Source organism: Rhagoletis zephyria, unplaced genomic scaffold (assembly GCF_001687245.7).
Source record: "Rhagoletis zephyria isolate East Lansing unplaced genomic scaffold, Rhagoletis_zephyria_1.1 Rzeph_scaffold_01756, whole genome shotgun sequence".
Lineage (NCBI taxonomy): Eukaryota > Metazoa > Arthropoda > Insecta > Diptera > Tephritidae > Rhagoletis > Rhagoletis zephyria.
In genome coordinates, this window is record NW_016158840.1 from 60,518 (window position 1) to 76,600 (window position 16,083).

General features: G+C 39.0%; 1 protein-coding gene across 11 annotated transcripts in view; it reads right to left on the reverse strand.

Annotated features, from left to right (window-relative positions):
• The window catches only part of ATP8A (ATPase phospholipid transporting 8A1), a 78,352-nt gene that overhangs the window by 32,472 nt on the left and 29,797 nt on the right, over nucleotides 1-16,083 (reverse strand). For 8 of the 11 annotated variants that reach the window (XM_017618975.1, XM_017618972.1, XM_017618980.1 and 5 more), the window contains 13 exons: nucleotides 10,290-10,410; nucleotides 6,313-6,496; nucleotides 6,056-6,216; nucleotides 4,550-4,747; nucleotides 4,204-4,481; nucleotides 4,033-4,145; nucleotides 3,736-3,957; nucleotides 2,895-3,656; nucleotides 2,624-2,821; nucleotides 1,940-2,545; nucleotides 1,213-1,307; nucleotides 859-1,017; nucleotides 691-789 (listed from right to left, as the gene is read on the reverse strand). In XM_017618975.1, coding sequence (XP_017474464.1) covers nucleotides 691-789; nucleotides 859-1,017; nucleotides 1,213-1,307; nucleotides 1,940-2,545; nucleotides 2,624-2,821; nucleotides 2,895-3,656; nucleotides 3,736-3,957; nucleotides 4,033-4,145; nucleotides 4,204-4,481; nucleotides 4,550-4,747; nucleotides 6,056-6,216; nucleotides 6,313-6,496; nucleotides 10,290-10,410 — 3,196 coding nt within the window. Of the gene's footprint in view, nucleotides 1-690; nucleotides 790-858; nucleotides 1,018-1,053; nucleotides 1,308-1,939; nucleotides 2,546-2,623; nucleotides 2,822-2,894; nucleotides 3,657-3,735; nucleotides 3,958-4,032; nucleotides 4,146-4,203; nucleotides 4,482-4,549; nucleotides 4,748-6,055; nucleotides 6,217-6,312; nucleotides 6,497-10,289; nucleotides 10,411-16,083 lie in introns of all 11 variants that reach the window. The other 3 variants (XM_017618973.1, XM_017618971.1, XM_017618979.1) reach the window with 1 other exon arrangement.

Here is a 16,083-nt window from a genome sequence, read left to right on the forward strand (position 1 = left end):
CAAATTTTTGGGGGTTCCGGGTTAAAAAAAACAGTGTTTCAACTAGTATGCGCAACAATTCAAAATTAAAGTTTTAGTGGGGTTTGGAAAACTAAACCAACAAAAAGCAAAAAATTTCCGGTTGCGGAAATGCTGTTGAGAGGAAATGTGTGGCTCACAATTACCTATTGGAGCAAAAGAGTTGTATTAAACTGCAAATTAGTTACTGTGAAAATACTCTATATGCAATATGTACTACAATGTACATGAAATAACCAAAAATCTGAAATTTGGTAAAAAGTCTATATATGATCAGAGTAGTAAAAATGAACTTTTTATATGTATTCAATAAATATAACACGCAGAAAAAAAAACTATCAAACAAAGTTTTTTGAGAATCGAAAATTTAGTTTGGAACCAAACGCATTTCGGCGTTGTGTCATCATCAGTGTGTTTGTTCATGCTTAAAAAGCCAAAATTATTTTGAAAATTTACATTACGTCCAAACCAAATTTTGGCATTAATTAAATGTTTTGAGCAGCATTTGATAACTTTAGCTTTAAATTAACGAATTTCCTCTCCCCAAAAGCTATGTCAACTGTCGTAAGCCACACATTAACTTCCAAAAAGAGAATTTTTCCAACCAATATGCATGTAAATACTATATTTTTCCTCCCAAAAATAGTATTTCATTTGTTTTTCACTACTTACGATGTTTTCGATTCTCGTATCACATTTTCAGGATCATAGCGACGTATCTCTGATTCTCGAACGGCCTCTGTGAGTGACTTGAATACAGTATTATGTACGCTGTTTAAAGGAATAACAATTTTGTTTATAAAAAAATGTCTCTACAAATAATCCACATATTCAACTCACATTGTAAACAGCACATCGGGCAATAGCGTCGTTATGGGTATGAGCAAAAGACCCAGCCAAAAAACGAATGTAGAGAATACCATGCGATCCATGCCCAAGAAGATCGGTGCCAACATTATGGTGGGCCAGAAATTACTATAAATTGCCATGAAAATGAACCACATAACGATAGAACCCCAAATTGAAGCGTGNTACATTGTAAACAGCACATCGGGCAATAGCGTCGTTATGGGAATGAGCAAAAGACCCAGCCAAAAAACGAATGTAGAGAATACCATGCGATCCATGCCCAAGAAGATTGGTGCCAACATTATGGTGGGCCAGAAATTACTATAGATTGCCATGAAAATGAACCACATAACGATAGAACCCCAAATTGAAGCGTGCGTCATCCATGTCCACGAGTTGGTAATTAGACCGGCTTTTAGGCAAACAGTGACGACAACATACTGATAAGTGTAGAAAGAAAAATTTATAGAATTTGTTACTAAATAAGGAAACAGGTGGTATTACAAAAAAAAAATATAACTGTTTGCAGAAGCCAAAAATAACCTTTAAATCTCAGGATTTTAATTTTTAGATCATTGCAAAATCGTTGTTTTTAAATTTTTTCTATCATGAATAATCGCTAAACTAGGATTTTTATTTTCGGCCAAATTTTAACGTTATTTTGTGATTTTTTCGCTCAAAAATAATCGTAACTTTGGATTTTACTTTTAGATTTATTGAAAAAATTAAAATTTAAAAATAACGACTATTTTTGACGAAGAAAATTAGGATATTAAGAGAACTCGGAATAATAAAAATCCTAGTTTTCTAAGAAAAATTGCTTTTTCCCCATTTAAAATACATAGAAAACTGAGTACATTTTTTCCTATTATATAATCTTAGAGAGTGGCGGCATTAAAATTCCGACCTTATTTTTTCACATGCATTTTTGGACCACTCTAGTGACCATTTCTAAATATATAAAAATAAAATGAACTGCAATTTAAAATCAATTAGAGATGACAAGAACACGACAGCTCCGCAAATGTAATTTCCGCTCGTTTCACTTCATCCCTTTCCCCACAACACTCACCGTGTACACAATGTTTCCCAGCACCAGGTAGTCGCTCGTCTTGCCATCGGACCACACCGATTCACGCGTCATTAGCATCGGCAGCCAAAAGAGCCACACAGAATGCGACAGCGCATTAAGTATCCATACCCAAAACACCTTGACATTAAAGAGTTTGGCATCCTGTGATGGTTTATACAATTGCGGATATTTCAACATCGTATCCGCCGAACAAACTTTATCGAAAAGTCCCAAAGCGAATGGCGGCAAAGCGGTAAACATGACATTATATAAGCCAATGGTCCAACGTTCGAATAGAATTTGTCCCGACCAACCGGAATAGATCGCAAACCAGAGCTCAATCACATACAAGCATACATTCTTGTAGAAACTATAGAGTATCAATTTTGTGATGCGACTATAATTCCAAGCGCCATGCACCAGCAGCAAACGCTTCAAGTAACGAAATTGTGCTATCGAATAGTCGGAGGCGCAGGCTGCCTGCAGCCCTTCAACGCCTGAAATGCCAACGCCCACATGTGACTTTTGTATCATGGCTACATCGTTAGCGCCATCACCAATAGCGAGCGTGACAGCGCCAGTGGCCTGCGTAACGCATTCGACAATCTGTTGGGCGAGTGGAGAAGGGGCGAGATATTGTAAAGACTTTCATAAAATAGTGGGCATAAAACAATGACTTTATACCTCTGCCTTTTGCATTGGCGAGACGCGACAGCAAATCACCACGCGGCACACCAAGCAGAGCTCCAAAAATTCTTGCTTCAAATCACAGCTTAATGCATATTTCAACGTTTGACCATCAATCACAAGCGCTACATTGCACTCTTTCATATCTGTGCTTTTCAGCTCGTCCACGTGGCGGTGTATAATATCGCGGGTGGCCTGCGCAATATAATAAAATTTAATTAAAAAAAAAAGAGTTGAATTACAATACTAAACACATTCCAGCACTTACATCTAAGCTGCCCTCATTGAGTATAATTATATCCATCGAGTGTGATATAAGTTTGCATGAGTATCCGATATTGATCGCTGTCTCCTGCTTATCGCCCGTCAGCACCCATATATAAATGCCAGCGTCTAGCAGTGATGCTATCGTCTCTGGTACGCCCTCCTGCAGCTTGTCCTCAATCGCTGTTGCACCCAACAACACCAAATTGTTCTCAATCAAATTGGAGGCATCTTCCACTTTGCGCTCACGATACTGCAATGCTGTTGACGCTTTGTGATACGTCTCCTTCCATTCATTGTACACATCTTCGGGTATCAACGACACAGCACAGCAAAGTGTACGCAAACCCTCCGAAGCGAATTCTTCCAAGTGTTGCAGCGTGGTGTCGCGATACACCTGCCCATCGGGCGAGAGTCGCTCATAGATCACTGTATCTGCGCCCTTACAGTACAGTTTGATCTCACCAGTGGGCGTGCGCACTATAACCGACATACGTTTGCGTGTCGAAGTGAATTCGAGCACATTGAGTATTTCATAGCGTTCAATCATGCCGAGCGCATTGATCTCAACATAGTGGGGAGTGCGTGATTCAAAGATGTAGCCAAACATGCGTGCACCTTCGATAATGGCACGCTCATCAGGACTGGCAGCGTGATAGATAATGGTGCCATCGTCGAATTTCTCAGGTATGACAGTGTGACAAACGGCGAGTAGCGTGAGGAATTCTTTGATGACATGTGCGGTGTTGTGATTGCCGAGTAAATTCTAAGCGGAGAGAGGGAGGAAGAGTGTGTGATACATAGATTGTTGCTAGAAAGCTATTGAATCCAAATGAAGCACGCACCTGTACAATTGTTGATTCCTCTGGCGTATTACCCGGTTCGTACATATAACGCGCCACCGAACACTTCTTGAAAACCATAACATTGCGTGTGAGTGTGCCAGTCTTATCGGAGAATATGTACTTCACCATGCCCAGTTCCTCATTGAGATTCGAAGTGCGCGCCATTGCGGGTGTATCGGTCTCGGCATAGTACATGTGTATGTCGAAATTGATGAAGATGGCCTGAAAATGGAAAACAAAATTGTTAAAATTGTTTAAAAAATATTTTAAAAAGCTAAAATAATCTCAAACTCTCACCTGCAGAAAACGCACTAATTCCAGCGTCACTTGCAAAGATATCGGTATGAGATTGTTATAAAGAATGAAGAATGTCAACAAATTATAGCCAGCGTTTTTACTTTTAATGTCCTCTGCAAAGAAATATAGAAATAACTATATATATATTAAAAATGCATCCTGGGAACTCACCATTTATGCCCAAATACCAAAACATTTTCGCATTATCGCGCGTCCAAAAAAAGTTCAATATCGCACTGGTCAATGACAAAACAACCAAAATAACGAACAACATTAATATTTGTGTGTTCGTCACAGTGTCCACGGTTGAACGTTTTAAAGGTGCTGAGGTAGAGTTTTTCATAAGTTTCGTATCGTGTCCGGTATAGATGACGACACCGAATATCCAAGCGGTGTTGCGTAAAACTGCGCCGCGTTGCAATATCTGATCGGGGCCGAGAGCAACGGTGCTGAAGTAAAATAACGAACAAGGAGATATTCAAATAACAATTTTTTTTTATTTTTATTAATCGCTTACGGTTTATTTTCCCCTTTGAGTACACCATTGAATTCATATAAATGTCGATTTGGCAGCTCACATTCGACGGTGCCGTCCAACTGTAGCAGATCTTTGGTTTCCAGACATTTTGCTGTTGCTGTTGCTCCCTGACGTATTTTCAAATTTGTTTCACCATCCAAATTTGCAGTTTCTATGAAACACATTGCCTGAGGTTCACTGTAAATGGGGGAAAATTGATTATTAGAATTTTCGTAAAATCTTTATGATGACACTAAGAAAACGGTCACCTAAATATATTTCTCTCAAGACATGGTTTGGTAACTATAACCAAATAATGCAATTATTTGTGTATTACCAAATCATGCCTAAATTCTTTTCTCAGTGTAATAAGTATTGATCATAAAATAGGAAATTTCAGCTGTTTTGATTTGGCAAAAAACGTGCAACATTGATATCGTTTGATACATTTTGCGATATTTTAACGATCTTGTTATCGATTTTTTTTTATTGATATTTTGACCAAGTATACTTTCAATCAACTATTTTTCCTTTTATTAACCCATATTTATCGATATTTTTATAGTGCTTTGAATGGGCTTAATTAGTCAAAACTTTCTTTATAGAACTTTTACGATATTTTTCGATATTTTATCGACGTATTTATCGATATTTCGACTTATACCGACCATTATCGATACTATATAATCAATGATATTACTATCGTTTTCTTTTACCGGATCTATCGATAAGTTTTTAGTAGAAAGTGTTGCGACGCTTTCCGAAGTGAATTTTAGTCTCATCATCCGACACCCTACTAAAAGCGAGAGCTTTTACTTGGCAAGCGTAAGAAGCTCCTCGATTCCCCTTGGGTCGGAAGGACCAGGTTGTAGTTTTCGCCAGCTTCGCTGAGCTGACATTAAACCCATACCACTCTCGGTCCGACGACATCATTTGAAGTGTACCCTTTCTCTCCAAACTCGTCAGTCATACAATACCACTAAGAACTTATGGTCTGGTACACGTTTAAGTCTTATTAGAAAATATTCCGATGCAATTAAAAGGGAGTGAGCTCAGTTTGTGAGGTACTAATAGCTGCTGGGCTATCAAAAATTATTACTCAGACTGATTGGTTTGAAGTCCTTATGTAACGCACGATACTAAGAAATAGAAGGGTTTGAACGAATTCAATGTCTATGTCAGACGAATATTCTCAGGTGGGTCAGAAAGGGCAGCGCAACTCTCGTTCCTTCTTGGCCCACCGGAGGCTCATCGTTGATAATGGCTACTGCGAAAAATGTGTCAACGAGAAGCTTTAGCAACTCCTCACTGCACATAGCAAGTTTTCTGCTTGACCTCACAGCTAGCCAAAGTGAGCGGAGGTAATTCATGAAACATTGACAACTCATAACTGACATCGTGGTCAGTAATAAAATTTGCAATCATTGAAAAATGTTCAGTTATGAGTTTACAATGTTCGACCATCCATATGTAGTATTTCATAAAAATACACAGTTCTTTACTCACCTCGATGACAGCAACAATATATCAGCGGGAAAGAACATATTATTTGGTATTTTTACAATATCACCCACACCGATATCACGCCATCGTACCGAGGTCCAACTGCCATCACGTAACACTTCCACCATGCGATGATTAATTTCATTATCCGCACGATGACGTTTCTAGAAGTGAAAATTAGGAATTTAAATTTCGTTAGCATGGCAATTTTTCTTTAAATTTGCATATACATAACTAAATATGCATGTATGTATACTTACAATGTCCTCGACGATCTCTTTAATGCCGCTCACCGATAAAATAAATATTAATGGTACCAGTGTTGTATAGCGACCCGTCGGCGATACATCAGGAATTTGTTGTAATAATGCAATTAATAGGAAAAAACAATTCGAATAACGTCTAAATTGTTCAAAAAGGAACGATGGTAAAAAGCTTATAAAACTGTAAAGAGCAGAGAGAAGGGGAAAAAGTTAGCTAATGGTAGATAGGTTAATATAAAGAGTTAATATAAAAAAGTAAAGGAGCGCAAATTCGGTGTTGGATTCGTGGTAGGAGAGAGACTCCGTCGCCGAGTACTGGCGTTCACCCCGGTGGACGATCGTCTAGCCACAATCCGCATCAAAGCTAGATTCTTCAACATCTCGCTCATCTGCGCCCATGCCCCGACGGAAGAGAAGGATGAGGCGTCCAAGGATCTCTTCTATGAGCGCTTGGAACGTACATATGAGCGCTGCCCCCGACACGATGTCAAAATCGTGCTTGGCGATTTTAATGCCAAGGTGGGCAAGGAAGGGATCTTTGGCGCCACTGTCGGAAAATTCAGCCTCCACGACGAAACGTCCGATAACGGACTGAGGCTGATCGACTTCGCCGGGGCCCGAAATATGGTAATATGTAGTACTAGGTTCCAGCATAAGAACATCCACCAAGCTACATGGCTGTCTCCAGATCGAAAAACGAGAAACCAAATCGATCATGTTGTGATAGACGGAAGGCATGCTTCAAGCGTTTTGGACGTACGTACACTCCGAGGGCCAAACATCGACTCGGACCACTATCTTGTTGTAGCCAAGATACGCACCCGCCTCTGTGCAGCAAAAAATGTGCGCCCAACAATGCAAGGAAAGCTTAACGTCGAAAAGCTGCAATCACAACAGACGGCCAATTTATTCGCCACTCGACTCACACACCTGCTCTCTGAGAGCACTCTTCAACAATCCGACGTACGCGAGCAGTGGAACCACATTTCCCGATCATTAAGTACCGCCGCCGAAGAAGTAGTTGGATTTCAGCGAGCCCGAAAGAACAACTGGTACGATGAGGAATGTCAAGAAGCCGCAGAGAAAAAAGATGCCGCCTACAGGGCCACGCTGCGATCGGGCGCAACGCGAGCCATGTGGGACCGTTATAGGGAACTGAAGAAGGAAGCGAGACGTATTTGCCGCAATAAGAAGAGAGAGGCCGAAATACGTGAGTGCGAAGAGCTTGAGATGCTGGCCGACAGGAAGAACGCCCGAAAATTCTACCAGAGGGTTAGGCGACTTACGGAAGGTTTCAAGACCGGGGCGAACTCCTGTAAGAACAACAATGGCGACCTAGTGACCGATGTCCAGAATATACTTAAATTGTGGAGGGAACACTTTTATAACCTACTGAATGGTAGCAGCGCTGAAAGTAGTGAGGAAGACGAACCCGAGTCCCCAGTCGATGATGATGGAGTAGCTGTCCCACCGCCTGACTATGACGAGGTACGAATAGCGATTACGCGGCTGAAAAACAACAAAGCTGCTGGAGCTGACGGCCTGCCAGCCGAGCTATTCAAGTACGGCGGCGAGGAGCTGATGAGGTGCATGCATCAGCTCGTATGCAGAATATGGTCAGATGAACGCATGCCCGACGACTGGAATTTAAGTGTGCTCTGCCCAATCCACAAGAAAGGCGACCCCGCCATACGCGCCAACTACCGCGGAATTAGCCTTCTAAGCATAGGTTACAAGGTCTTATCGAGCGTATTGTGCGAAAGACTGAAGCCCACCGTCAACGAGCTGATTGGACCTTATCAGTGTGGCTTTAGGCCTGGAAAATCCACCATAGATCAGGTATTCACAATACGCCAAATCTTGGAAAAGACCCGCGAGAATAGGATCGACACACACCATCTATTTGTCGATTTCAAAGCCGCTTTCGACAGCACGAAGAGAAGTTGCCTTTATGCCGCGATGTCTGAATTTGGTATCCCCGCGAAACTAATACGGCTGTGTAAAATGACGTTGAGCAATACCACCAGCTCCGTCAGAATAGGGAAGGACCTCTCCGAGCCGTTTGATACCAAACGAGGTTTCAGACAAGGGGACCCCCTTTCGTGTGATTTCTTTAATCTTATGTTGGAGAAGATAATAAGAGCCGCAGAACTGAACCGCTCAGGCACAATACTTTACAAGAGCGTACAATTGCTGGCGTATGCCGACGACATCGATATTATCGGTAAAAACAAGGGCTACGTCTGTTCTGCCTTCTCGGGATTGGATAGAGAAGCAAAGCGAATGGGTCTGGTGGTGAACGAGGACAAAACGAAGTATCTCCTGTCATCACACAAACAGTCAGAGCATACGCGTCTTGGCACCCACGTCACTGTTGACAGTTACAAGTTTGAAAAAGTAGACGACTTCGTTTATTTGGGAACCAGCATTAACACCAATAATAATGTCAGCCTTGAAATCCAACGGGGAATCACTCTTGCCAACAAGTGCTACTTTGGGCTGAGTAGGCAATTGAGAAGTAAAGTCCTCTCTCGTCGTACAAAGATCACACTCTATAAGTCACTCATCATGCCTGTGCTGGTGTATGGCGCGGAAGCATGGACAATGAAAGCATCTGATGAGGCGGCTCTTGGAGTTTTCGAGAGAAAGATTCTGCGAAAGATTTACGGACCTTTACGCGTTGGTGATGGCGAATATCGCAGACGATTTAACGATGAGCTGTATGAGCTTTACAACGATATAGACATAGTGCAGCGAATTAAAATTCAGCGGCTCCGCTGGCTTGGCCATGTCGTTCGGATGGACAGAAACGCTCCTGCTCTGAAAATATTCAACGCGGGCCGCGATGCTGGGAACAGAGGAAGAGGAAGGCCTCCTCTGCGTTGGAAAGACCAGGTGGAGAAGGACTTGGCTTCACTTGGCATTTTCAATTGGCGTCAGTTAGCACAGAAGAGAAATGACTGGCGTGCTGTTTTGGACTCGGCCAAAATCGCTTAGGCGGTTACAGCGCCAAATAAGAAGAAGAAGAATATAAAAAAGGGTTGTAAAATAACAAATAAAATTATTGCGAAAGCACATAGCTCCATAGGCAATAGTAAACAAATTCCTACATAATAACAAACGTACACATATTTAAATATTGATACGTGAAGGGTTTTTATCCATGCAGCAAAAGCTATTTAGTTGCTCATACGACATGTAGCACGCCAGTGGTTACGAGTACGAGTTTTACCTATTAAAAATACTCTAAGCCTACGCACAGGAAGTTCAAACAAGTTCATGGGCAGTTGTTTATAAAGTATTAGTTTTTAAAATAATGATGACGACTCGGGCACAGGGGGCTGTTCGTGAAATTAAAAGTTATTTTAAACGAAAAATGTGCCGCTTATGACGTAGTTTTCTTTGTCATTACGTATGTAGGCTATGTAGGTTGGTTCTGTTCTTAACAAAAATAGTTTAATTTTACAGAGCAACAAATTTAACTTTTTTATGCTGCATAAAAAGTCTTTCGTAAGACAAGATTGTTGGCAAGATAGTTCGAAAGGCTTTTGTTGTTCAAGTACACAAGCCTTACAAAATAACCTCTTTCATTTACCACTCGTGGTGAAAAGCTATTTAATTTAATAAAATTGTTTTAAGTAATTGCTAAACGGCGAACAGCATAACGCTGAGACTTCCTCGTTAGAAGATCTTTCAATAAGTCTTTCGAAGGACAGTAACGAGCTTAAAAGATAGTTGTTAGAATTGGCAATTGTATTTCGAAAGACAAAAGCTTGAGTTGAAAGCTAGCTTCCAGGATTTTCCTGTAAGGTATTTTAAACGAAGGGGCCAACTGAACAATGTGTGCCGTAATGCCGGCCAGATGAATTTTAATCTAACTGAGAAAAAAGGAATTTAAAATCCAGAATTGGTATGCTGAGTGACAACAAAATTATTAAAAAATTCTTCTGTTTGCCGTATTTCTTCCAACTCACCTATATTTCGCAGTTGATATGTGATTGTTGCAAAATTTCTGTATTTGCGGTCGATTCAAGAAAATGATTCGTCTATCCGCATCATCGGCCGCTGGCGCTGTTGTTGTGAGGTCTTCATCATCTAGAAAAGAAAAGGATAAAAATAAAATAAATTATCTTTCTTAGAAGAAATAATTTTATTCCGAAGAGGTAAGGGTTAAGGGTAACTATTTTTTATAATAAGCATAGAGGGTGAATTTGGCACCCTGAAATTGTGCATATGGAAACTGTGCATACGAAATAATGCATATGAAAAAAACCGAAATAATGCATACGAAAAAAACCGAAATAATGCATATATGCACAGTTTCGGTTGAAAACCGAAATAATGCATATGAAAAACCCGAAATAATGCATACATGCACAGTTTCGGTTGAAAACCGAAATAATGCATATAACAAAAACCGAAATAATGCATGCATGCACAATTTCAGTTCAAAACCGAAATAATGCATATGGCAAAAACCGAAATAAAGCATACATGCACAGTTTCGGATGAAAACCGAAATAATGCATATGTGAAAGACGAAGTAATGCATACATGCACAGTTTCGGTTGAAAACCGAAATAATGCATATAACAAAAACCGAAATAATGCATACATGCACAGTTTCGGTTGAAAACCGAAATAATGCATATGAAAAACCCGAAGTAATGCATACATGCACAGTTTCGGTTGAAAACCGAAATAATGCATATGAAAAACCCGAAGTAATGCATACATGCACAGTTTCGGTTGAAAACCGAAATAATGCATATGAAAAACCCGAAGTAATGCATACATGCACAGTTTCGGTTGAAAACCGAAATAATGCATATGAAAAACCCGAAGTAATGCATACATGCACAGTTTCGGTTGAAAACCGAAATAATGCATATGAAAAACCCGAAGTAATGCATACATGCACAGTTTCGGTTGAAAACCGAAATAATGCATATGAAAAACCCGAAGTAATGCATACATGCACAGTTTCGGTTGAAAACCGAAATAATGCATATGAAAAACCCGAAGTAATGCATACATGCACAGTTTCGGTTGAAAACCGAAATAATGCATATGAAAAACCCGAAGTAATGCATACATGCACAGTTTCGGTTGAAAACCGAAATAATGCATATGAAAAACCCGAAGTAATGCATACATGCACAGTTTCGGTTGAAAACCGAAATAATGCATATGAAAAACCCGAAGTAATGCATACATGCACAGTTTCGGTTGAAAACCGAAATAATGCATATGAGAAAATACCGAAATTATGCATATGCATACTTTCGTTTTAAAAGCGAAATAATGCATATGAAAAAAAACGAAGTAATGCATACATGCACAGTTTCGGTTTAAAACCGAAATAATGCATATGGTAAAAACCGAAATAAAGCATACATGCACAGTTTCGGTTGAAACCGAAATAATGTCTAAATGCACAGTTTCCATATGCGCAATTTCGGTGCCCCGGTGAATTTATATGTTGCAAAAAATTGTCCGTCTAATGGAACTGTTTAAATCTACGCTCTTAAATTACGAATTTGCTAATAGTGTTTCGAAATTTTGAAGAGCTTACGAAAACTTAGGGCCATATTCACAATGAAGAGTTAACTTACATTCGGCAGTTAACTTTCACATTTTGTACTGAAAATCTGTAGTTAACTTCCGATTGAGAGTTAATCCGTCACTGTCAAAACGAACCTTAATATCATGAGGATACTGGCTCTTAACTATGGATGCCTTGTACATTTTTACAGGGTGACAAGAAATAACGGGGATAAACTTTAACAAGTTCGCACTCGTACTTGCATTAAGGCAGCTGTGAAACACAAAGCCCGTAAAATTCCGTATGTAATCTAGTTATTAGAGACTAAATGCTTATTCAGACGGCAGCGTTGATCCGGATAAACTCGGCCTTAATTCGGATCAATTGCAGTTAATTCCCGAGTTGATCCGGATCAACGCTGCCGTCTGTTTATTCTTTTAGTGAGCAGTGTTCAATTCTTTTTCTTCTTCTTATTGTTGTTGTAGCGGCTACAACAACCCCGCCCAGATCGGCTGATATCTCAGTCGTTGTCGTCGAGTTCCACTAACGGCAGCCCCAAGAAGCGTGCAGCCTCTATGGGGTCAGTCCATAGGGACGACGCCGTTAGGGTTGTGGGTTTTTCTTCTTCTTATTTGGCGCTGTAACCGCCCTGCAGGGAAAGCTACTAGTTGTGAACTAGAATTCTACCGGTTTGCGTTTCAGCCGAACTAGTTCACGTTCTATCCTTTTTCAATGTTAGTGACTGGTATTTTTAACATTGCGATGTCCTACGAGATGTCAATTGTTAGGCTATGCATCAGCATCTACTAGTATAAATACTAGTAGCATCATACCAGTTGATGAGATAGTCTGCCAATTCATGCCCCGTGAAAAGCATAAGTGTGCCTTTTTGCTCGCGACGCTCCAGCAGTCACAATGGCCGACAGAGCAGAGCACTCGCGTGGTAAGCCTGAGGTCCCAGGTTCAAGTCCTGGCGCAGGGAAAATTTTTTTATTTTTTATTTTTTATGTTATTTTTATTTTTTATAGATTTATTTTTTTGTTTATGCTGTTTATTGTAATTTTTAAATTTAATAAAAAAAATATTTTCGTATAATTTCTTTGTTTTTATATTTCTTCCTAAATGTTTTTTTGCAATGCAATTAGATTTTCAAATTTGTTATTTATTTATAAATTGAATAAATTATTTTTACTTACATTTATTTAACTTTAAAAATCTTAACCACCTCCAAGCGGCCTCGAACCTGCGATTTCAGAACCAGAACCAGTAGTCTTCACGTGACGCCACAGCCGACATTTGTAAGAAAAGCAATTAATTGCGTTTTATTTTTGGCTTTGGCAATTCAAAGGCAGATGTCGCTGATCGCCTAAGTTCTTCGAAATTGTCGAACTGGTAGGCACATACTAGTTAATGAACTAGTATTTTTTCTAACTGGTTTGGCTTTTCACTGCAGGGCGCCTGTGTCCACTTCACTGCGTAATTAAAAGTTTTGAAATGTTATACATTTTTTCGTTCACTATATTTCTTTAATTTCTTTTTAACCTCAAAACTAGTTTATCAAAGGCTCGTTTCTCGAGTGTTAATACTATAAATATTTTGAAGACAAAAATTATGAAAAAATCACGATTTCTTAGGATTTATGGAGTGATTTCATCACATAAATATTTAGCAGAAACTACGAGTAAATAAATTTAACACACAATAGATGCATCTACAAAAATGTGTGTATATTTATAGCCAGCGGAAATGTATTATTGGAAATTTTAGACATACTGAGCCCACGTTGCAAACCTACATATATATACATAAATCTCTACGCACAAAACTTACGCTGGTCAATGCAATGTAAACGGAAATAGATCTGGAACTTCTTCTCATACATGAAAAATTTGGCATATGTGTGTATATCTCGATGCAAGAGATCTCAACTGACAAAACCTGCTGCGCGTAGCAGCTTGATCATTGGATCATGAAGAAATTAACGATAGTCTTTTTTTTTTGAGACTTTTTGTTAGTTTTGTTTTTTGCTTAAAAATTACTTCTTTCGATATCATTTTGCTCCAATTTGCACTTTGGCTATTTTTGTCCGACTTCAAAAGAGGAGAAGGTTATCAATTTGTCGGAATATTTGTTTTCTTTATGTATGTTACCGCACAATTTGGACCACGCTAAACGATTGTTATAATTCTTTTTTCAAAGGTGGTACCTCGAAAGAGGTCCCATACTAATTTGGTTTAGATCAGATCATTGGATCATGAAGAAATTAACTGAACTCTTAAATTTGTATATGGAAATTGAAGCGGGTTTCTTTTTTGCTTAAAAATTACTTGCTGTTAAAACTCTATTGGGGCTCAATATGCTCTCTGCTCACCTTCATTACGTTCATTAGCGACCATCAATTTAATGGAATTTCACATTTATATATATTTTTCAGCTAACCACTACGAACTACTTTTCACTTATTACTAACGTTCATTTAAAAATCTTGAGCATTGTGTTCATAGTTAGTCTGCATGTGCAATTGTAGTTATTTTTCGCATGTCCTTCACAGCGTTTGCCCACAGGAAATCTATTAAAGCCTTGCCTTGCGCTGCCGTTTGCGGCTATGCTTGGTTTGGTATTCCTTTCAAATACCTTTTTATTTTTTTATAATATTGCAAATTCTTCTTCGTCGTTTCCTTGTTTTTATCTTATTTATGGCTTCAAAGCATGGCCGGTTGAAAATCACCTTCAAGCACGGAAAAATGCAATTTATTGCAATGAAAAGCAAAATGGTCATTAAGAAAATGTACGCTCGGTGGTTGAAAATGTTAAGGCATTTAACATTGTAAGCGCAGGAATGCCTACGTTGGATTAAGAGTAAAAAGTAGAGATGTCAATTATAGTTTAGAAATAAAAGAGGCTAATGCTTTGCATTGGTGCAACGTCGAAGTCAACCAAATTAAGTATCGATATAGTTGCCGGCAAAGCTAGGATAGCCGAAGGGCGTAAAGTACCATCGATGCATGAGTCGACTTCTTTAAGGCTTTCCCCTGCAATAGCAGCACCCTTCCCGAGAAACTAGATCAAGAGGATGTAGATGTAACAGCCAAGGCGGGCTACACTTTGCACTGCAATTTTTTGAATCAGGTGACTAGTGAACAAAGAGAGGTCTCTCTTACATCGCTTAAGATCTGGGAAATGTTACGATAAACCACTACTCCATACGGTGGGCCTATTGTTATAGCACATAGGGGCGGAGAAATAACTCCTCTGTAAACTATCATCGGAATTACTATACCCCGGGTTTCGGACTCACCACCCTGTCCAAAGCCCCTGATATGTCGAAGAGTGCTGGAAGGGAAAACTACTTCAAATGATCTCTCAATTATTGAGACCAAAGAATTAAGAGACGTTTGTATTGATCTTATTTTGCAGTACACGTGCTGGGCTTTGGAAATAATGTTTCAAAGAGTCCAATTGCGAAAGAGCATAAATGATACATCACAAGTTTTTTTTTATACTTGTTTCATAGCTTCGGGAAGTGTACACTGCTGGAACAAAGTATTGGCTCAGCGAATTTTTCACAATATATGCCAAAATTTTTATTCCAATATTTTTCGCAAATTTTGTATGCAAATGTGGTTTATTCTACAATAAAAAAACATAAAAATATAACTCCTAAACTTTGTGCAAAACTTACGAAGATTCAGCAAATTTTCATGCAAATTTTCAACCTTTTAAACAGATTTTTTAGAATTTGTTTGAGTATACAGATTTGTAGCCCAATCAATTTTATTATAATAAAGTACAAGTTTTAAGTAGCTAGGAATTACCGTTGCGTTTGGCAATTTTTTTTTTCACGCAGTCTCTTCCATACAAAAAATTTGATGTGCCAATACTTTGTTCGGGCAGGTATATTTTTTTGAAAAATGTTTGCTAAAAAGGTGAAAGAAATTTTTTACAGAAATAAATTGGTACTCGAATCTATAAAATCTGATGTGTGGGAAACAACGTATAAAACCAGCGGCAGATTACCAAAAACAACGTCACAGCAAACAAATAGAAAACAATAAACAAAAAACCCAGTGCTTAATTGAGACACAAAACAGAGGAGATAAAAGCAAACAAAAAACCACTAATTCAACCAAACCAAAAACTGCTGGCGCGAAACTTGATAAATACCACCACATATATAAAATGTGAAATACCACTTCTCTACACACTTTAAATGAAGGCTGAGA